The sequence below is a fragment of the Ostrinia furnacalis genome, unplaced genomic scaffold (assembly GCF_004193835.3).
Source record: "Ostrinia furnacalis isolate ACB-3 unplaced genomic scaffold, ASM419383v2 OfSCF5553, whole genome shotgun sequence".
Classification (NCBI taxonomy): domain Eukaryota; kingdom Metazoa; phylum Arthropoda; class Insecta; order Lepidoptera; family Crambidae; genus Ostrinia; species Ostrinia furnacalis.
In genome coordinates this window covers 34,920-57,665 of record NW_021135792.1, presented here as the reverse complement: position 1 = coordinate 57,665, position 22,746 = coordinate 34,920, and the positions used below count along the sequence as shown (strand labels likewise).

At 42.8% G+C, this 22,746-nt stretch overlaps 3 protein-coding genes across 3 annotated transcripts; all 3 read left to right on the top strand.

Moving 5' to 3' along the window:
- Window positions 1-701: 701 nt before the first annotated feature.
- On the top strand, window positions 702-4,709 carry LOC114361307 (uncharacterized). The gene is made up of 3 exons (XM_028316300.1): window positions 702-738; window positions 945-1,881; window positions 3,705-4,709. The coding sequence occupies exons 1-2, from the start codon at window positions 702-704 to the stop codon at window positions 1,853-1,855; spliced, it is 948 nt and encodes a 315-aa protein (XP_028172101.1). The 3' UTR covers window positions 1,856-1,881; window positions 3,705-4,709.
- A 740-nt stretch (window positions 4,710-5,449) lies between these two features.
- LOC114361311 (tau-tubulin kinase homolog Asator-like) lies at window positions 5,450-11,311 on the top strand. Its single transcript, XM_028316305.1, has 6 exons — window positions 5,450-5,534; window positions 6,791-6,892; window positions 7,288-7,318; window positions 8,236-8,357; window positions 9,469-9,619; window positions 11,001-11,311. Exons 1-6 carry the CDS (start codon window positions 5,502-5,504, stop codon window positions 11,177-11,179), a joined length of 618 nt encoding a protein of 205 aa, XP_028172106.1. The 5' UTR covers window positions 5,450-5,501; the 3' UTR covers window positions 11,180-11,311.
- A 455-nt stretch (window positions 11,312-11,766) lies between these two features.
- On the top strand, window positions 11,767-22,359 carry LOC114361306 (serine/arginine repetitive matrix protein 1-like). Its single transcript, XM_028316299.1, has 8 exons — window positions 11,767-11,910; window positions 15,236-15,368; window positions 16,491-16,581; window positions 17,495-17,569; window positions 17,942-18,011; window positions 19,207-19,354; window positions 21,258-21,381; window positions 22,200-22,359. The coding sequence occupies exons 1-8, from the start codon at window positions 11,842-11,844 to the stop codon at window positions 22,357-22,359; spliced, it is 870 nt and encodes a 289-aa protein (XP_028172100.1). The 5' UTR covers window positions 11,767-11,841.
- Window positions 22,360-22,746: the final 387 nt, after the last annotated feature.

Here is a 22,746-nt window from a genome sequence, read left to right as displayed (position 1 = left end):
GTCCACAACAGTCCTCCATCTCGTTCGGTCTTAACCCATTTAGACCGATAATTATTTTTGTAAATAAATATCGTTTTTTCAGCAAAAACTTACAAAGGGAAGCCTAAAAATCATGAAAAAAATATAAAAAAAAATAATCCATAAATAGGGGGCCGTGGGGAGCCCGTACCATATAGGGTACAGTAGGTCTATAAGCAAGCAAAACATAGTCGTTGTTCAAAGAAGATTTTTATTTATTTTTGTATGATATAAAATTAAAATAAAATCACATGATCACTAGTATCACACTTGGCATATCTTGTAAGACGTTCTCTGTGATACTAACCACATTTGGTTCTTTTTTCCTACCTTCTCCTAAGTTAGTGAGGATAGCTGAAGAAGACCTGGCTTCTTCTGATTTGTTACGTTTAGTGCTATCCATAATCGCATTTAGCAACACGATGATGGAAATTTAGCAAATCCATCGAAGAAAACTCTGAGGGTTATTATTTATATTGACACTATCTTTATCGCCTAAATCTTCGTAAATCTGATCATCATTAGCGGTCATCTGATAAGACAGCAGTAGAAAAATAGTGAGACGCGATAAAGCGATTGAAGCTCGACAGACGGAGATCGCTGCCGCTATTTCGTGTCTAAGTCAAGCGATATCGAATCAACTCGCCGAAAAACATACAAATCATGAATTGTTAAAACGACTCATGGATTCGGCGCGCCTCATGTGTGACATCCAGTACAGTGAATCTATATCAAGAAGAAACTTCACTTTGTACTCTCTAAAAAGAGATATTAAGGAACAATTGACGAACGCCAAAATTGATACGTTATTGTTTGGCGAAGATCTACCCGAGACAATAAAAACGGCGAAGGCTGTCACAAAATCCAGCTCCGACCTCAAAATGGACGTTCCTAAGAAAACGAACACTCAAAAATATCCTTCGAAGACTTTAAACTGGAAGACGGGGTCCGGCAACCGCAAGGCGGCGGCGGCGGGCCCCAGTCGCCGCCANCTGCTCCTGTTGCACCAGCGACGCCACACATCGCCACTGCCGACGTCGTGCCGCCACCTGTGCTGGCTACGGAGCAAGCAGATCCGCCGTTAGATCCTGAGATTCTGGACATCTTGGGCGATGACCCGACCGCTGTGCAAAAGTTTGGTGCTAACATTAACAAAGACCTGGCCAACCGGTTTAATCATATAACCACTGCGGGTTTGGACAAGGAAGGTCGGAAATTACTGATCGAAAAATATCTTATCCCGGCGAATTGTTCAAAGATAGCCGCTCCTCGGCTCAACCCGGAGATAAAAGCGGCGGTCCCAGACAGCGTTGTGAGACGCGATAAAGCGATTGAAGCTCGACAGACGGAGATCGCTGCCGCTATTTCGTGTCTAAGTCAAGCGATATCGAATCAACTCGCCGAAAAACATACAAATCATGAATTGTTAAAACGACTCATGGATTCGGCGCGCCTCATGTGTGACATCCAGTACAGTGAATCTATATCAAGAAGAAACTTCACTTTGTACTCTCTGAAAAGAGATATTAAGGAACAATTGACGAACGCCAAAATTGATACGTTATTGTTCGGCGAAGATCTACCCGAGACTATAAAAACGGCGAAGGCCGTCACAAAATCCAGCTCCGACCTCAAAATGGACGTTCCTAAGAAAACGAACACTCAAAAATATCCTTCGAAGACTTTAAACTGGAAGACGGGGTCCGGCAACCGCAAGGCGGCGGCGGCGGGCCCCAGTCGCCGCCAGCCGCCGGCAGCAGCGAGCAGCCGGCCGCCCGCCAGCTCGTCGCGCAGCTCGTCGCAGCCGCAGCGGAGCCGGCCGCCGCGCCGCCACTAGCAGCGCCGCACGCCTCACAACAACCGGTACGCCTTGCTGGCAGACTTAGCCTTTTTTACGACCAATGGTCGCTCATCACCCGTGACCAAACGTTATTATCGTGGATAAAGGGTTACGTTATAAAATTTAATAGTCCTGTACACCAGTCTGCTTCTCCTGTCACAAAAATATACACGGAATCTGAAAGAGCCCATTATAATGATGCTATTAGTCAGTTATTGTCTATAGGCGCAATTTCTGAGTGTGAACCTGTCCCTGGACAGTTTGTGTCACGTGTATTTTTGATCCCAAAACCGACTGGCGATATGCGATTTATATTAAATCTAAAAGCCTTAAACAAGTTTATAGACACGCAACACTTTAAATTAGAGGATCTTCGTACTGCTCTTAAGCTTATAAGTAAAGATTGCTTCACTGCCACTATAGATTTGAAAGATGCGTATTTTTTGGTTAACATACACCCGGATTGTAGAAAATACCTGAGGTTTATTTTAATGTATAATGATGACCCAAATACCAGTAAAATGTTTGAATTCAACGTTCTTCCATTTGGACTGTGTACAGCTCCCTTTATTTTCACAAAAATAATGAAACCTGTCATTAAACTGTTACGCTCATGTGGCTTCTTATCATCTATTTATTTAGACGATCTATATTTAGTAGGTACATCCTACTATGAATGTCAAGAAAATATTGAAGTTACTCAGGCATTATTAAGAGCTCTCGGTTTTATTATTAATGAACAAAAAAGTAGCATGATTCCTTCTCAATGTTGCAAGTACCTCGGCTATATGATAGATACCCATGAGTGGCATGTACGGTTACCTTCAGTAAAACGAGACCGAATAAAAAAGGAACTTCAGTCTTTTCAACTTTTGAAACGTTGCACTATTAGGAAATTTGCGCAGCTGGTAGGACTTCTTGTATCGGCCTGTCCCGCTGTAGAGTACGGGTGGTTGTACGTAAAGGAATTAGAGAGGTGCAAGTACCTTAACCTGCTAGGTAACGATGACTATGACCGAATCATGACCATCCCAGATAATCTATTAGGGGACTTAGCTTGGTGGGTTAACGCCATTGATGATTCTGTACACAGAATCAGAAACGATGAATTTGTCCTGGAAATTTTTTCTGACGCTTCAACTACGGGATGGGGGGCTGTGTGTGAAGGGCAGACAGCTAACGGCCAGTGGTCTCCTGCCGAAATGACTTTGCATATAAATCATCTCGAACTCTTAGCAGCTTATTTTGCTATTAAAATTTTTGCAAAAGATTACCGTAACTGCTGTATACTTGTAAGAGTAGATAACACCACCGCAGTAAGCTACATAAACCGCATGGGCGGGGTTCAATTTCCTCACCTTAATAAGGTTACTAAGCAAATTTGGCAGTGGTGTGAGTCTCGTAGAATACTCGTCTCAGCATCTTATATTAAGTCATCTGAAAATATCATCGCGGACAAAGAATCGAGACGTTCTCATCCAGACGTGGAATGGGAATTGTCTGAGACCGGCTTTAGACACGTTACAAAGGTGTTTGGTTACCCACAAATCGACCTTTTTGCTAGCCGTATAAATAACAAATGTGCTAAGTATGCTTCATGGCACCGAGACCCTAACGCATTCGTGATAGATGCGTTTACGATAAACTGGTCGAATTTTTATTTCTACGCCTTTCCCCCTGTAGCAGTCATTTTAAAGGCGCTAAGAAAAATTATTTCAGAACAAGCAGAAGGCATCATGATTGTGCCAGCCTGGCCATCTCAGCCATGGTACCCTCTGTTTAGCCGCCTAGTCTCATCTACTGTGATTACATTCAGCCCAAGTGATGTCATGTTTCCCCATTCCAGCAACCGGAACCTCAACATTACCCTGGTGGGCGCAGTATTGTCCGGACGGCGTTATTGCGAAGAGACACACCCGCATCAGCCATCGACATAACGTTGGCCTCCTTGTCCGACAACACTATGAAACAATACGATGGTTGTTTCAAGAAATGGTTCACATACTGCACCAATAACAAAATTGACATGTTTCAACCGTCTATTCCTGTCATAATAGAGTTCCTTGCCGAGGTGTTTAATAGCGGTAGCCAGTACGGCACAGTAAACTGCTACAGATCCGCTATATCGTTGCTAGTAGGCCCGATAGCTCAGGATGAACGACTCACGCGATTCTTTAAGGGCGTGTTTAGGTTACGACCACCCCTACCTCGCTATAATATAACATGGGACACCAGCTTACTCCTAGACTATTTAGCAACGCTGTATCCCAATGAAACGTTGACTTTTGAGCAACTGTCAAAAAAGTGCAGTACCTTACTCGCTATTGTAACAGCTCATCGGGTACAGACCCTCTCTAAGATCAGTATCCTTAACATAAATGTTTCTGCTGATCAAATCGTAATAAAAATTCCCGAATTAATAAAAACTTCAAAATTAGGCCGTCCCCAACCAGTTTTATACTTACCATATTTCACCGATAGACCAGAAATATGTCCCGCTAACACCTTGAATTCTTATATGGAGAAATCTAAAGAATTTCGCAAGAGTGAGCAACTGTTTATTGGAGTTAGAAAACCCTATAATCGTGTAACATCCCAAACGATAAGTCGATGGATAAAATCAACGCTCAAAGATAGTAGAATTGACGTTTCAGTATTTTCTGCCCATAGCACCCGGCACGCCGCTACATCCAAGGCGTTCAAGCAGGGTGTCAGCTTAGACCTGATATTTAAAACCGCAGGCTGGAGCGGCAATTCCTCTACCTTTGCCCGTTTTTATAATAGACCCATCGCTAATAGCAATGATGACTTGTCTGTCCTGGCTAGAACTATATGTTCATCTGCAAATTAATGTCAAAGCTTGTGTAATTTCACAATTAATTTAGAATTTAATTTTGTTTAAATTATAATAAGAATACAAAAAGTGATTGATTATTCATTTCTTTTGTAATCCCAACTAATATTATAAATGCGAAAGTAAATTAATAAAACATTGATACACAATAGTTGAAATTTAATTGTTCAAACAATTGCTCTATGATATTTCCTGATCTCTCAACATCTACATTGTGTTATATAATCTATGTTATACTAATCTCGAGGACGAAGCACGAGTATAATTAATGATTAAACGAACTTACCTGTACGTGAAGTTCAATCATAATTATACGAAGTGCTTCGTCCGAAGAGATTAGTATGTATCACCCTCCCACCCATGATCTATTTCTTTGGTAGAAATAATCCCTAAAGACTACGGAAATATCATACACCTACTCATCTAGCTCTAAACTAAATGACGCCAGTGGAGTGAGCCCGCCATAGGAAATATCGGCGGTAGAGGAGAGAAAAACATTTTCAGGCTTACCCTCAAAATGTTTTATTTTTTATTTTTTTCTTTAAACAACAGTGCAAAAGTGGAGTGACTATGCGAAACTACATTGTGTTATATAATCTATGTTATACTAATCTCTTCGGACGAAGCACTTCGTATAATTATGATTGAACTTCACGTACAGGTAAGTTCGTTTAATCATTAATTAATGAGTTTAGTTGGTGTCATTTCTAAGTCTTGTTTTTCTGGCCAATAGGCGGGCGGCGCGGCGGTCGCGCGAGAGCCGATCAGAGCTACACACAATTCGCAGTCATGGACGATGAGAACGTGTCAGCTTTGCAACAGGTGAATATGTTATTATTATTATTTGTTTTTGGAGTAATAGCGGGTGTCGTAAGAGATGACTTAGGGACTACACATCAAACAGAACGGGCAGCAGCGCTCTCTGAAAAACATCAATCTTAAACTGCGATCTCCAACCCGCCTGCCAAGCGTGAGGATTATGACAAAACCCTCCACTATAGTGGAGGAGGCTCATAGTCCAGCAGTGGACTGTAAAGGGCTGTTGATGATGATGTTGGAGTAAACGTACAATGGGCCGCAATTCCACTTCACTTTTCGATAAAACGAGACGACATGACCGGAAATGGGTAGCTGGAACTGTGGCCCATAGTACTTACGATTGTCAGTTGGCGCCACTATCGAAAAATGCCCTGGTTCATCATCACTAGATAACACATAAATAATAATAATAATAAAGAAGAGAAGAACGTGTTGTTGACATTTCCCGACTTTGACGTACTGGTTGTCTGTCCGCCATGTTTGCTAGTGCTGTTCTGTTTAGCCGGTTTTTTCTGCCATTTCGCTGCTAATGCCGAGCTACGTTCCGTTTCACTTAGATCCACTTCCATATCAAGTAATTTCGACTTGATCGAGTCCGCGGTTATAAGCTCTCGCTAGATGGTTGGCTCAAGGGTCAGATTCAAAAGGCGGTGATCCTCAGCACGGCACGCATTGTCCGGAGGTTCCTCAGCCTGTGACCCTGACCACCGGTAGCTTGGGCCCTGCTCCGCTGCCAGCGGGTTAACTATTTTTAAGATTTTTGTTTTTATAATGTATTTTTATTTTTTGATAATTACATTGTAAAAAGAAAAAAATAAAAATAAGAAAGAAAAATGAATAAAGAAATAATAATAATAAATCTTTGGACAATTTTATATAATATAGCCGTGATAGCGGCGTCAATTAGTGAGTAATACAGCCCTATTCACCAAAGGCGCCAACTCGTATGTCATTTGTCCTTATTCGATGGCGGCGCCAACTGGCGAATGATATCACTCGCCTGACTTGTCAGTGGTGCCAACTCGTAATTCTTTTTCGATAACGGCGCCAACTGATGAGTGATAAGGCCCTACTGAATGGTTCTCACTTGTCTATACCACCAAACAAAGGGTGAAAGGATGTTACTTACCAGAGGCGCCAACTGGTCTTGTCGCCCGTGGTGCCACTGATATAACCACTAGCGTTTGAACTATATTCATTCGTATATTAAATTAAAACTAATATAAGAAAATTTAGTAAACCATTTTTCTTTGCAACAGGTGACAAAAGGAGGCGCGCTCACTCTGGTTTCTCTATGGAAGTCGCAGTTCGACGATTCGGAGGAAACCACAGACAATGAATGGAAGCAAGAACAATTACAGGTCGGTTCTAAAACATATTTTTAACCTTTTCACCGCCCATTTTGAGTTTTTTTTTTCTAGGACCTCTCTACCTTCCTGTAGAAGTCCTATACCTTATCACGTATCTATAATCGGGCCAAAAGCATTACACATCACCAGCCGGCCTAGAATACACACCACTTTATAATCGTCGTTTATGGACGACTAAAGCCCATAGCTTATCGTCTAAAATCGAGGCGTTACGAGTATATCATTTTGTCGTGTCGTGTACATGCATTCTAGGACAGCAGGGGAGTTTAAAGTAACATGTTTTATCACGTATCACCAGATAATTTTACAAATTCTTTGATTAAAAATGTCACCCTATAGAGTGAAAGCCACATTATCGAAAATAATTGACTTCTTCATCATTTCAGTCGCCAGAACACCGCTGCGGGCGCGGCCAAAGTGCTGTATCCAGTTGTTCTAACGCAGCGCGCACGCAATTAGGAAGGACTCACTCTACTACGCAGCATCAGACGCAGCTGACACAACCGGTGGCGAACCCTGCACCGCCCAGTGCACCACAGGTAATTTACATTCACTGGGGGCGCCAAAACTAGTTGCCAGTGGCGCTAACTACTCGGCAGTGGCGCCAAAACTACTTGCCAGTGGCGCTAACTACTCGTCAGCGGTGCCAAATATTCGCCAGTGGCGCTAAATATTTGCTAGTGGCGCTAACTACTCGCCAGTGGCGCCAAATACTAGCCAGTGGCGCCAACTGCTCGCCAGTGGAGCCAACTACTCGCCAGTGGCGCCAAATACTCGCCAGGGGTGCCACCAACTCTTCGCCAGGGGTGCCATCTACTCGCCAAAGACGCCAATTACTCGCTAGTGGTGGCATCTACTCGCCAGGGACGACAACTCGTTATGGCGCTAACTGCTCGTCTGAGCGCTAACATTTCGCCAGTAGCGCCACCTAGGTGTTCACAAGTGGCGCTAATATTACTAACTAGTCGTACCAACTACTGACCAGTGGCGCTAACTGATGATGAGTGACTTGGCTTTGGCCGCTTTGGCAAGGACTCATTCTACCACACAACATCAAACGCAGTTGACACAAACCAGTGGCGAATCCTGCACCGCCTAGCGCTCCACAGGTACTTTTGTTACTAGTTTCTAAGACCAGCTTCGTCTGTGATAGTTGGCGCCAACTGTTATAGGAACTTAGTTGCCATTGGCGCCAACTGAGCTTTTGATAGGTGGCGCAAACTTTAGTTTGATAGTGTATAGTCTTACTCACTAGTGGCGCCAAATACTGACCCGTGGCGCCAACTACAGACCAGTGGCGCCAACTGATGATGAGTGACTTGGCTTTAGTCAAAGCGCTGTATCCAGCTGTTCTAACGCTGCGCGCACGCAATTAGGAAGGACTCACTCTACTACGCAGCATCAGACGCAGTTGACACAACCGGTGGCGAACCCTGCACCGCCCAGCGCACCACAGGTAATTATTATGGACTTTCGCCTATGAAATATGGCGTCAACTACTCGCCAGTGGCGCCTAAGCTACTTGCTAGTGGATCCAACTACTTGCAACTGTCGCCCAACTACTTGTCAGTGACACTAACTACTCGTAATTAGCGCCACCTCCTAGCCTGACAGATTGACAGGTTGCGCCAGCTGAAATGTAGTACCTTAGGTACCCACTTGTGGCGCCATTTACTAACCTGTGGCGCCAACTACTTGCCATTGGCGCCAACTGAGGTTTGGCAGGATTTTATTCGCCAATAGTAGTAGTGATGGGATCTTTTTTGATAGTGGCGCTCGCCAACGGCGCCAACTGGAGAATATCAGGATTTCGAGGCGAGTAATAAGTATCAATATTACATTAACGATTAATACCCTAAGCGAGTCGTAATCGATTATAATTATATAATTAGTTATCAAGATAATACTTGTTAGGGTCCTAGCGAATATTAGTAGAAAATTAAATAGCGGACTGTATAAAAATAGGTGCTAGTAATTCTCGCCAGTCTAATTACAACAAATTATCTAGGATACGCGGTAATCGTGCGTCGATGGTGGTTTCCCAAGGCGAGTGTGATTTATTCATAACTGGTATTCTCAATATTTGCATGCTATGACTTATGGCTGAACAGGCACTGACACTTCGAAACATGAAAATGTAAAAGACCATTGTAACCCTGTTTTATGCAAATAAATAAATTTGAATTTGAGCGCAGCCGATGATGACGCTGTCGGCCCGAGGTGACGTTAGTCATCGTAAGCCGCCCGCACGTCTCCCACGCGTTGTTGGCTTCCCAACATTACTATTGCATTTCCAACTTTAACCTACTCCCCTTTACACATTTTTTGGGCTAAGTCATCAAAATGACAACTTCTCAAAATGCCAACCGGGACGCAAAATGTCCACAAATAATCGAAATATCCGAAATAGACAATATTATTATGAGAAGTTGTCTTTTAGCGAAGTTGACATTTTAAGACGTTGTAATTTCGAGAAGTGGACATTTTGCATCCCGGTTGTCATTTTGACGACTAAGCCATTTTTTGTTAAATTTAAATATCCATATTCCATAAACATTATATTCCAGGTGTCCCCCCTCCAAGCTACCACAGCGGAGCCGCCGCCCGCCCGGCCCAGCGAGCCCGCCCGCGCGGCCCGCTGCTTGAACATCCCTGGAATTGAAGCCTATCCCGCGCTTCAACCTGCCCTGCCTAGGGCCTGGACGCTGCCGGCTATTGGTGAGACAAATACGTCACTGATTTTCAGCAAATAGGCTTTTAAAAAGTGGTTTTATGTTTTAACCCTACCACAAAGTTATGAGCCAGTGCTTGCAGCGTAAGAAGAAACATTTATTGCCAAGGACATCACAAAAGACAAAAGAGGTAAATAAAAAGAAGCAAACAAGACTGAGGCACACAAAACATACAATGGAAGAAAGTAAACTGAGCAGTGTCACCCTGTCGCACAGCGATGCCCATCGCAATGGGACCCCACTCGGCATATGCCGTGGCCGACGGTGAGGAAGGTCACGACGCTGGTTTTCAGTGTGCCCCATGCCGAGAATATACTTTTATCTTTGTATTTATCATCATCATCATCATCGTCTGGGCTAGGATGCGTCATCATCAGATCATTTAGTATCCACTGCATTAGCACGACCCTCTCCAATTTACCAGAGGCAAATGGAGGACATTAGCAAGCTGAAATGGCAATGAGGCAAGCACATAGTAAGTAGAACTGACGATCGATAGGGCAGCAAGGTTCTGAAGTTACTTCAACGTAAGAACTTTTGAGACAGGCTAAATTACACCATGTTGTTAATGACATTGAGCATAATTTTTTTTAAATACCTTCGCGAAGTTAAACTTCTGTACGTAGTGCTTATTATTATTCTGTGCTACTGGTCTTAAGGTGATGCCTTGCGAATATTGGGCGTTTAATAGAAGCGCAGAATTAGTTTTAATCGTACTTTTCTTATTACTTATGTTCTTACTAGCTTTCCGCCCGCGGCTTCGCCCGCGTGGAATTTTGTCTGTCACAGAAAAACTTTATCGCGCGCGTCCCTGTTTCAAAAACCGGGATAAAAACTATCCTATGTTCTTTCCCGGGACTCAAACTATCTCTATGCCAAATTTCATCAAAATCGGTTGCGAAGTTTAAGCGGGAAAGCGTAACAGACAGACAGACAGACAAACAGAGTTACTTTCGCATTTATAATATTAGTTGGGACTAATAAATCTAGTGTCTGGTCGAAGCCGAAACATGAATGGAAACAATTTTCTCGATAGAAAAAAAATCCAAAGATGACCCTTCTATTACTCGGTTTTTCGTTTTATAAGCAGATAGAATATGTTATTACCTTACCAATATACAAAATTTGGTATTGAAATATTAGCCTAAGTACTGGTCGAGTTGTTTTCTTTAAATAGTGTTTGGTTTTTCAATAAATACATGATTTCCGATTTTTGTCGCTTACGTTATTTTATTCCGCGCCGCGCGCGCTATTGCTGTCCCTTTCCTCGCACTGAGAAATCATATTTCTATCCCTCTGTGTGCGAGGCGTTCAGTCGGCCGAAAACTTTTACGAGGTAGCGCCTTAACTTGTACACATTATTGCAGGTTCCCACGTGCGCTCTCTCCGCGCGCCGTTGCTACAACAAGCGTCGTTCGACGGGCCGTGGGCGGGCGGCGGCGTGCGCTACAAGCTGGACGTCATGCGGGGCGTGGCCTCGCGGCACCGCGCGCCCAGCCCGCCGCCCGCCCAGCACGCCAGGAGCGCGCCGGTCAGTGGAGTATAAGCTAGTAGTTAGTAATTTCAGCGGAGTACAGTATAGGCCGGTTGGTGTATTGGTGCGGACGGCGCTCGCCATGCAAGGAACCATGGTTCAAATCTCAGGGTCACAAAAATTTGTGGAATTTTAAAAATTGTCTAATTTAGGTTTCTAATGAAAAATTGCAACAAAAAATGCAAAAAGAAAAATATCTGAAAAATAGTAAATTCCTGAATATGAGAAGAAAAATACTGCAGTAAAAAAACAAATGAACGGCAAGCGCCATCTGTGTGAGGAGTGATACTAGATTCTTCCATCTAGTGTCTCTTTCATCCTAGTAATGAGGAAAAGAGACAAAGTATCTAGAATATGTCGCTTAGTGCCATCATATGCGCAAAGGCAAAGTGTGCTTAGTACTTAGGGGTAAGAGAAGTAGCATGAGATGTGCTGCTTCTAGAGATTTCCATCAGGGGAGCCCTAGGATCTCTGTAATGACGATAGGAGCTGTAAAACAGTGTTCTTAAAGACTTCCATCAGTGTTTCGACTTCCATCTAGTGTTTCTGCCATCCTTGCAACGAAGGAAAGAGACAAAAGCAGCAGCCTACCGTAGTCTCTCGCGCCGCTGCTCCAGCAAGCGTCGTTCGACGGGCCGTGGGCGGGCGGCGGCGTGCGCTACAAGCTGGACGTCATGCGGGGCGTGGCCTCGCGGCACCGCGCGCCCAGCCCGCCGCCCGCCCAGCACGCCAGGAGCGCGCCGGTCAGTGTACTAGTGGCTCTTTCAGCCTTGCTACGAGGGACAGAGACGAAAGCAGCCCTGAGTTCGCAAGGAGCGCGCCTACTGTATCTTAGATTCGACAGGTTGGAGTGAGAGCGAGTTGGCGCATTGGCGCGGACGGCGCTCTCCATGCAAGGAACCATGGTTCAAACCTCAGGGTCACAAAAATTTGTGTAATTTATAAAAATTGTTCAAACTAATACAAAAAGTAAAAATATGCTAAAAAAGCAAAAAAAAAAAAAAGATTTTCAGAAAAAAATAATTTAGGGTTTCATACATGCGCGAGCGCATGGAAAACAGTGTTCTAGGAACTTCCATCTAGTGTCTCTGTCATCCTTGCTAGGAAGAAAAGAGACAAAACACCTGTGGCTAATGTCCAGCCCCGAGCCCGAGCCCGCCCAGCACGCCAGGAGCGCGCCGGTCAGTGTACTAGCGTCTCTTTCAGCCTTGCTACGAGGGACAGAGACAAAAGTAGAGACCAAGCGAGGAGCGCGCCGGTCAGTGGAGTAAGCTTAGTGTAGCTTAGATTCGACAGGTTGGAGTGAGAGCGAGTTGGCGCAATGGCGCGGACGGCGCTCGACATGCGAGGAACCCCTGGATCAAATCTCGGGGTCGACAAAATTTGTGTAATTTGTAAAGTGGTTTAATATGGGTTTCTTACATGAAAATGTGCAAAAAAAAATGCAAAAAGAAAAAAATATTATGTGACAAGGGAGAAATGGTTCTTCTCCTGAATACGAGAAGAAAAATTACTACGATAAAAAAAATGCGCGGGCCGGGGGTGCATCTTCTGAGTGATTCTAGATTCTTCCATCTAGTGTCTCTCACATCCTAGTAATGAGGAAAAGAGACAAAGAAAGCATGACGCTGAGTAAACCATGCGCAAACCAGGTTATAGAGACTTCCATCAGGCGAGCCCTAGGGTCTCTGTAATGAAGATAGGAGCTGGAAAAGAGTCTTCTAGGAACTTCCGTCTAGTGTCTCTGTCATCCTTGCTAGGAAGAAAAGAGACAAAACACTTGTGACTTATGGTAGGTAGGCAGAGTAGTCTAGCATAGTCTCTTTGCGTGCGCTACAAGCTGGACGTCATGCGGGGCGTGGCCTCGCGGCACCGCGCGCCCAGCCCCCAGCCCGCCCAGCACGCCAGGAGCGCGCCGGTCAGTGTACTAGTGGCTCTTTCAGCCTTGCTACGAGGGACAGAGACAAAAGTAGCCACGAGCGCGCCGGTCAGTGTACTAGCGTGTCTTCCAGCCTTGCTACGAGGTCAGTGGAGTAGATAGACTAGTGTAATTTCAGCGGGGTGAAGTAAGGGACAGTTGGTGCAACGGCGCGGACGGCGCTCGACATGCGAGGAATCATGGTTCAAACCTCAGGGTCGACAAAATTTGTGTAATTTGTAAAAATTGTTTAGCAAGTTTCTTAGATAAAAATATGCATAAAATGTTTCTTAAAAAAATCTAGTGAAAAAAAAAAACAAAAAGTGATATTTGTGAAAACACGAGGAGCGCGCCGCACACAGGTGAAATTTCCTCAAAAGTTGGCCAAAATTACGTTAAGTGTGTTTATGCCTATATGTTGCTATAGTCTGTCTAAAATAATAGTTTAAAGGTGATTTAAAAAGAAAAACTAACAAATGTTTTCATTGATGTATTTAGTCTTACTAATAATTTGTTAAAAATTTGATAAATTTTAAAAAATACAATTACGATGCAGAAGTTATTTTTGGTTCTTTTAAAAGTTTTATTACATCTTAAGGATAGGGAATACTAATGGAATGCTATTCTGGGAACTGCCTGAAAACATATTATGAGTAGTTAACTATGTAAAAGAGCTGTTTCANCAGTTTTGCAATATTTTGTTTAGGTGACGCAGTTTGACGCAGCTAATTTTGGTGTCATATGAAAGCCATAGATATGTTCTTTCGAAATATGTAAAAGAAACGGGTTGATCGCGCTTGATCATGAACTTTTTCACCGTTTCAAAAAAATAAACTGTTAAAATATAGACTTCTATTCAAACCTATATATCTATAACATAGTAAGTAATGTAGACTGTTTAGTAATACAGAAATAATAAACTAACCTGGAAGTATAGAATCCATATGTTTTTTACCAAATATTAACTAAATAAAAGTTAAACGTTGTTGTTAAACAAGAGCTAAAATTATAATAAATTACTCAACAAGAAAAACTGTTTAAATCAAATGTTGTGGGTATCTGGATAAAAAGTGTTAAACTTTTTAAATATCATTTATAGATGGCTCCATATGTCTTGTTCCTATATTAGGTTACTAATTTAGAATCGGAGTAACTTTGCTTTTTTTAATTTTGGCCACAAATAACGTACATTTCACCTGTGTGCGCCGGTTAGTGTAGTTAAAAGAATAGATTCTAGACTTCCATCTAGTGTCTCTTTCATCCTTGCAACGAGTGATAGAGACAAAAGTAGCCACGAGCGCGCACTCCACGCGAGGAGCGCGCCGGTCAGTGGAGTAGATAGACTAGTGTAGTTTCAGCGGGGTGAAGTAAGGGACAGTTGGTGCAACGGCGCGGACGGCGCTCGCTATGCAAGGAACCATGGTTCAAATCTCAGGGCCAATGTGTGTAACACGCAAAAAACGTGTCAAAAATCGTTAATCATATAAAATAGGTTTCATGGGGAAAAAGTATACTGTAAATAAAAATTACGTGCGCGAGAGAAATTCTATGTATGTTTGGTTCTAGATTTTACCATGTTAGTGACTCTTTCTTTTATGTGATTGCCTCGTGCCAATCCGATGATCTGGGCGCATCATAATAATATTATGTAATAAACGAGAAACTTGAAATCTGTAATCTACAGGAACTTCCATCTAGTGTCTCTTCCATCCTTGCAACTAGAAAAAGAGACACAAGGGTTTTATCTTTCTTCCACCATGCAAATTGTATTAATGCTTCTAAAAAATCAAAATCAAAAATATTTATTCAGCTTAGACCACAAGTGGCACTTATGAACGTCAAAATAATTAGTAAATAATAAAAAAGAAAAGGTAGCCCTTATGGGGCACTTTAGAATAGAATAGAATAACGTTTATTTTGCTGCCACATGAATACACACATACATAAAACAAACGGTCAATATTACAGAACCAGTCAAAAGAATGACAGTTAAAATTAAAATTAATCAGGACTTAACATATCTCCTTATCTTTTGGGCCCTACCAGCGCTTCGAGACAATCATATCGCAAGTTCTGAGAAGAAACGCTGGAACCAACTCATCTCTCTACCCGCAGAATACTAATGTTAATTATACCCCTTTCTCTCACAGAGCCTGTCAAGTACCTCTGGTAACAGCCCGCCGCGCGCGGCCCCCAAGCCGGCCGAGACCGAAGGCCCGACGGTGTCGTCCCGGCTCGAGATACGCGTGCGTCCGCCCGACTCGGCCAGCCCGGGGCATGAGGGTGAGTTACATCACAATCCGTACTTCCATAACCCATTCATCATCATCATCATCATCATCATCATCTCAGCCATAGGACGTCCACTGCTGAACAAAGGCCTCACAAACGTTCACAATACATACCTTTACTATTTCATGTGTGTTAAGTGTATGCAGATAAATGATTTATCTATCTATCTACCTTCAAATATACTTCCATGCTTTCGTCCTTGCACGCTACCATCTATACTAAAGTTCGGTCGCCGAGCACGTAAAATTTCGTCCAATGACCCGTAGCTGGGTAGCTTGGGGTCATTGGACGAAATTCTATCTGCTCGGTGACCGGACTTAATACCTCGTTTGTCTCAGCCGAATGACGTACATTATTGGACAAAGGCCTCCCCCAAGTATTTCCACAACGACCGGTCCTGCGCTGCCCGCATCCAGGTACTTCCCGCGACCTTCACCAGATCGTCGGTCCACCTAGTGAGGAGTCGCCACTCGAGAACTTTTATGCACCAGCGGCCATCAGCTCTACGAGCTATGTGCCCCGCCCATTGCCACTTGATTTTGGCAATAGGGTATTTTCCATCACCAATCAATTGACATACTAAAAATGTCAAAACGAGACTCCCATAGATTATGTATGGCAATACTAGCCAGTGACGTCACTATTTTTTCAACTCGAAACTACTTTTTTCAATTACAATGCAAAAAAAATCTTTATTTACCGGTAATTTAATATTAATTAATTTTTTAAGACCAGAATGAAGTGCCTCTTTAAAAAAAGTTGTGATTTCGAATTATCGGGGAATGGTGTCAAATAGTCTATTATTGTATTTTAGACAGTAAGGCCCAGAACAGACGGTGAAACGCAACTGCAACGAAACTGCAACTTGCTGATGATTCTGATGAATTAAACTGAAACTGAAAGTTTCAAACTGGTCGCGTCATGTGTGGTCTCTCAACGGACGCTATAGCAGAAACTTAGATGCAACTCAAAGTAACTAGCAGTTGCAGTTTCGTTGCAGTTGCGTTTCACCGTCTGTTCTTAGCCTAAGCTAACTCGTTACCAATGACTACTAACCGTACCATCTCGCGGACAATGCGCGATGTAAGACTGTAGTGTTGTGACGCGTTGCAGTCAAGATACACTCCGTCGTGAGCGGTGAGCCGACGCGGCCCGACGACGCGTCTGTCTACTACGACGCGACGGAACATCAGCGGGACAAACGGTGAGTGACCAACAAATGGTTAAAAGTGGACAGTCCTCACCATTATTAACCCTTCATAACCATCTTACCTAAGTCTGTCGCCATAACAACAATGTTAACAGCATTGTTGTGTTCCGGCAGTTAGAGGTAAGATAGCCAGTTCCTCCGTGGTTGAGGATTCCGGGTGAAGCTCGCTTCCACCTTCGGCCTGATCGTCACTTACCATCAGGTGAGATACAGGCCAAGAGCTTCCTCGTTGTGGATAAAAAGAAAGGCAGAGGAAATATGGTTTCAGCAAAAAAAATCCTTAGTTATTTAAGGCTTAGAACTTAGATCATCACTCATATATGTGTTTATTATTTGACAACTCTAATGTCAAACCTAATGAACCGTCATAGACGTGTGACTGACATGGCTGAACTAGATCGGCTGACGTGACCTGTCATATCTTACCAAAATGGGATGGACACAAATCTCAATGTCTCTTTTGGTCTAACATTTGTCATCTAACGGCCGGTTCACACATGTCTCCGTTTTACTGTTCCGTTTTATCGTGTACGTTTTTTTTCGTCGATTGCGTATGTAGTTGTATGAGCTACTTCACACATGGACACAGTTCGTTCGTTCGTTTCAGCCAAATGACGTCCACTGCTGGACAAAGGCCTCCTCCAAAGTTTTCCACAATGCACGGTCCTGCGCTGCCCGCATCCAGGCTCTTCAGTACATGGACACAGTATTCTGTATTTATTTATTTATATGTATACAGTAATATCATAATAGTAACATCGACGAAAAAAAAACGTACTCCATAAAAATGAACAGTAAAACGGAGACATGTGTGAACCTGCCGTACGTCAGAATTCAAATTTGGCTTCAGAACAAAACAAGATTGTATGATTCGTTTTATTATAACAACTATTCTAATATACCATAGGTCGTCGACACGCAGCGGAGACAAGAGCCAAAGCCCAGCAGTGGAGAAGACTCGGTTAGACGCGATACCTGACAGGTACGAACCAGTCAAAACTAGAAACAATCATTTTTTCACAGAAATTTAAAAAAAATACTGTGTTTAAGTTGATACTGCTAGATATATGTCTTGGGCTCGATTCGACCAAACTTTTATCCGAGAATAACTCTTGGTATAACTGGCACATTGACAGTTTCAGTGTGGGAAATATGTCAAAATGACAAGTTTATTCTGAGATTAATATTTACTCTTGTTTGGTCAAACCCACCCTTATTCAAAGGAAGCTTTTGATGCCAATCCTTAGCTGTTGTGTGCCAAGTCTTTAAAATACATCCATTGTTAATTTATTTATTATTAATTTACTGTGGACTAACTAACAGTTATTTGTTATTAATTTGATATTTCTTTCAGTAACAGTCCGCCAGCGAATAAAAAGGAAACTACAAGCGGTTCCGGCGACGGATCTCAAAGCATGAAAGACGTGAGTGATTGCTGTTCAAAATCATTGTTTGTTTATTAACATAAAACTTGCAATATTATTGAGAAATGAACGCACTTTAAAAGTAAAAAAAAAATTACCTGTCAACGTGGCTGACAGTATACCTAAATAGTCGTGTTGACAACACCAATCGAATGACGTACTTTTTAAAACTGTCAAAACGAGACTCCCATAGATTTTTTATGGCAATACAAGCAAGTGACGTCGCCATTTTGTCAATTCAATTGATACCACTACTTTTTTCAATTCCATCGTTCCATGAAGTGTCGTTTTAAAAATGTTGTGATTTCGAATTATTGGGGAATGGTGTCAAATAGGATTATGTTAGTTTTCATTACTAACAGCTTTTCTTTTTCTATTCTCTGAGCGAATGCTAAATAATATTATTCCAACCTTAGTAAAAACAGTAAGTTGTTCAAGATAAGCGAAAAATGCAGCGTTCTTTTTGAGAGAGAAATAAATTCATTATATCTAACATTTTTAAAGCAATATTCGGGCCCCTTCATTCCACATTTTTTAGCCGGCCACATTTGAAATTAATTGAATTTGATTGGTGGCCCGTGGGGACCAAGCGCCCACAAACTGTTTTGTAAGATGTCTCAGCGCTTAGTTGAGTGAGACATGTTACGATACAAAGGCTGGCCTTTACTTTGGCCAACGCATCAGCCTTGCCATCCAGCGTGGCAATGTGGCCAGCCTTTTACGCATCTTCCCCCAAGGGAGCGACTTAAATGAAATCTATAATATATATTTTTTTATTTATAAAGCTTGTACATATTTTAATTTTTACCCTTTTTTATTTAGTTATAGTTTAGTTAAGTAGTTATTTATTAATACTTAGTTTTATATTTGTTACGTTCAATAAAGTTATATTTTAGTCAGTAATCAACCATAACTTATTACAATTTACTGCTGTAATTTTCTTACATACCAAAGTAAATGCTTACTTAGTGAACTAATACTCCTAGAATTAATTAGAGATATCCTAATGGGAAGTAGCGAGTTATTCCCAATACAAGTGTCTCTGACTACTTACCGGGAAGACTCGGTAATAACTCTGTATACAAGTATTTTTGGAAATAAATGTTTTTTTTTATTTTTTTATATTTGATTGATATGAACAATACGCAATCGCTGTCACAGCAAACGGTGACATAATTTATTTGTCCTTCTCCAGCGATGGTGGTGCGGCACGGCTTCCCGTATCCCGGTAGCGATGGGCGAGGCGCGTCTCGCCAAGTGTCTCTCGTGGAGCGGCGACGGGCCTCTGGCGCCGCCCGCCGCGCCTCCGCCGCCGCCGCTCGATAACAAGGATCTAACACCAGGTAACTCAATAGTTCGTTTACGGATCTCCTCATTTCTAAATAGGCTAGTTTCCTAAAAAAATTTTTTTAGTCCGTCATGTTTAATATCAAAAAATATTGGACACATATATTTTTATTTGTCAATCTAACAAATAATTGCATAGTTATGGTGCGTTGAAGTTCCGCACGACGTCACAACGTGCGGCACTTTTATGCAAGCATTGACGTCACGGGCCTCTTCTTATGAACTTTGGCGCGCTTTATCTCTTTAAATTTTCATTAGTTTGAAAAAGTGAAAAATACGTGTAGAGTATTTTTGGATAAGTTAACTGACGGACTAATTAAAACTCTTGCTTTTTGACCCAGGAAACATCCCTATTATAAATAAACAACTTGAAAAAATAGAACTTCCTAAGGCGGGAATCGAACCCACGACCTTTCGCTTGCCAGGCGACTGCTCTTCCATCTGAGTTACTTAGACACTGGATGAACCAGTCGTAATTTTCAAGTGTAATACGCTGTTGCAGAAGCGTTTATTTTATCAATGTTGTCTCATACTTCATCACTATGTTTCGCTCAATGAGCATACTTATTGACAGTTTCTTTATGGAAAATATGTCAAAATGCCAATTTTGTTATTGAGATAATTAAGATGTCCGACGATTGATAAATCAGCGCATTTGTGTATGTGTATTTATTATTATTTTCATTTTAGTTGGCTTAATAGAGCTGTCCTTAGCTTTTCACCACATATATGTTTGTTAATAAAACCATAATCTTTTAGCAATGAAGTCTTCTGGTAGGCAAATTGGGAACGGAATCGGTGTCTTTCGGAATATTTAGTGCTGTTCTGATATGTGTCATACTTAAATGCGCTTTCATATGCCTTTAAAGACTGGTCAATGACCTATCTAGATGATTGCTTTATACTGCACTATGATTAGCAGGATCATCTTCATATTGAAGCTTAACCGAGTTTTAGAAATCTAGTTCTGTTCTAACTTCTAAGTGTCTCTCGTTAAGTGGCATCGGGCCCTACGCGCTCCTTGCCGTGTGACCACGTGACTACAAGGACTTAACACCAGGTAGGCGTAACAGTTAACTTATGGAGATGTCGCTGGCTTTTCACCACATAAGTATGACTGTATATGCCTGGAAATAACTATTTTGGATGATATTTCGTAACTGAGTAGGAGTTATGTAGATACTTTTTGTTTTTCTAATACCTATAAACAAAATTAGACACTAAATCACTGAGTTATAGACCATTTTGTCTCATACCACTGCTGTACACTTATCTTGTAATTGTAACCTGTTTTGAGACAAATAAAATACTGAAGCTTAGTAATTTTATCTATTTTAATATCTAAATAAATACTTTCTATCTACCTCTCTAAATCTTGTAAGCCTTTATCAGGTTAATATTGACACTCCTATATGTAACTAGAATATCATAGCATGGTGAAGCAATAGAATCATATTTTTCTAACTCTTATCAAAGTACAAACATTGTGGCTTTAGCTTTAAAGTAAAGCTCGGTTTCCACCGAAGCGGAGCGGTGTGGAGACAAGATATGTGCAAGATATAGCTGTCTGTCTATTGCTATCTATGAAACACCGCATCGTTTCGCACATCTTCGCTCTTTCCAAATGGAATTTGAATGGTTATTAAAAAAACTTCTTTGCTCCGCTCCGCCTTGGTGGAAACCGGGCGTGACGCGAAGTGACCGTAGTATTAGACTTAGCTTGCATACAACCGCGCACGCTGCGGGCGCAAACCGCGTCGTGAGTTGTTAAGTTTTTACATAAGCATCTGCATTCTACAGAAGCTGCGGGCCCGCAACCGTCGCGGACGCGGGTGTAAATGCCATGAGTTCTTTCTTAGCCTAACAGGATATACCGCTAACCAGCCCGTTTGTCCGCAGGGCTGAGACGGCGGCGAGCGAACCCCAACGACAAATACGCGGTGGACCCGGCGCGGGAACTCAACTTGCGCTTCGCACGTCTCCGCCATCGCTGCCCGCAGCATTCGCGCTCGCCGCCCACCAGGTTTGTTCGTTCGTTCCTTTCAGCCGAATGACGTCCACTGCTGGACAAAGGCCTCCTCCAAGGTTTTCCACAATGAACGGTCCTGCGCTGCCCGCATCCAGGCTCTTCCCGCGACCTTCACCAGATCGTCGGTCCACCTAGTAGGAGGCCTGCCCACGCTACGTCTTCCAGCCGGTGGTCGCCACTCGAGAACTTTCCTACTCCAACGGCCATCGTCTCTACGAGCTATGTGCCCCGCCCACTGCCACTTGATTTTAGCAATTCTGCGAGCTATGTCGGTCATATTCATATTCATTTATTCACTTCGCAATGTCACTTTGGTTCTCCTGCGGTTATCCTCATTTCTGATTCGATCGCTTGTCTTATGGTTTAAAAACAATGAAAGCCGCTGCTCACTAAAAGCCGACGGTGTCCACGGTGTCCACTGTGACGCCGCGACAGAGCGACAAAATATAGATGTTCTATGCAAATGTATGGAATTCTAGGGAACGTAATTCGAACGCAGCGACACTGTCGCGGCGTTAGTGACGCGGCGTTGGTGGCACTAGAGACTAAGCCTGAGCTAAAGACGCTGCGTTTGTGACGCTTAGTTCGAAACCTTAGTACCTTTAAGACCAAAGCTAAAGACGCTGCGTCTGTGACGCTTAGTTCGAAAGGCTACCTTAAGTCATCATCTGCAGACGAATGTCCGAGCTAGGATTTGGGTCCCAGTGGACACCGCCGGCTTTTAGTGAGCAGCGGCTTTTATTCTTTTTGAACCTTAAGCGAATAAGGTTGATTGATGGATGATTCTTACTGACCAATTTGTTCGCATCCAGAAGCGAGTCCCGCGGCGTGCCGTCGCTCCTCATGTCGTCGCCGCCCGCGTCGGGCTCGTCGTCGTCGGGCTCGCCGCCGCCCGCGCCGCGCGCGCCCGCCGCGCCGCATCACAACGCAGCGCGCGCGCGACGCTTCCGACCGCTCTCCATCGCGCCATAGGTAGGTCGGAAATTCAGCGAGTATGTTAGGAGGACGGTTGGTGTAGCGGTCGCGGTGCGCGCTCACCACGCAAGAAGACCCGGACTTCAAATCTCGGGATGTCCATACAAAAAATGCAAAAAGAGGTTTGTGAATTTGTTTCTTTCTTAGAAATTGTGTTTAGAGAAGATTCTTGATAAAAAAAATGTGTGGAAGAAAAATTGTGAAAAAATATTCTGTAGCGAATCACAGGGTGTGTGTGTCATATTGGATTTAGGAAAAATAGTAGGGCGACTCCAACGGATTATAGACACTAATGTACTCAGAAATAAAGCTGCAAATCGCCTGGTTTCCTGTACTAATCTCTTGTAGCTTAGGCTACTCCCATCCTAATATCAGCTGTCTTGG

Excerpts from the sequence above, each read along its gene's own strand:
- LOC114361311 (XM_028316305.1), top strand. The coding sequence starts at position 5,502 with ATGGACGATGAGAACGTGTCAGCTTTGCAACAG. Across the intron at positions 7,319-8,235 it reads CCGCTGCGGGCGCGGCCAAA|GCGCTGTATCCAGCTGTTCT; the intron begins GTGCTGTATCCA and ends GCTTTAGTCAAA. Across the intron at positions 8,358-9,468 it reads CACCGCCCAGCGCACCACAG|GTGTCCCCCCTCCAAGCTAC; the intron begins GTAATTATTATG and ends ATTATATTCCAG.
- LOC114361306 (XM_028316299.1), top strand. The coding sequence starts at position 11,842 with ATGCGGGGCGTGGCCTCGCGGCACCGCGCGCCCAGCCCGCCGCCCGCC. Across the intron at positions 18,012-19,206 it reads GATCTCAAAGCATGAAAGAC|CGATGGTGGTGCGGCACGGC; the intron begins GTGAGTGATTGC and ends GTCCTTCTCCAG. Across the intron at positions 19,355-21,257 it reads TAACAAGGATCTAACACCAG|GGCTGAGACGGCGGCGAGCG; the intron begins GTAACTCAATAG and ends GTTTGTCCGCAG.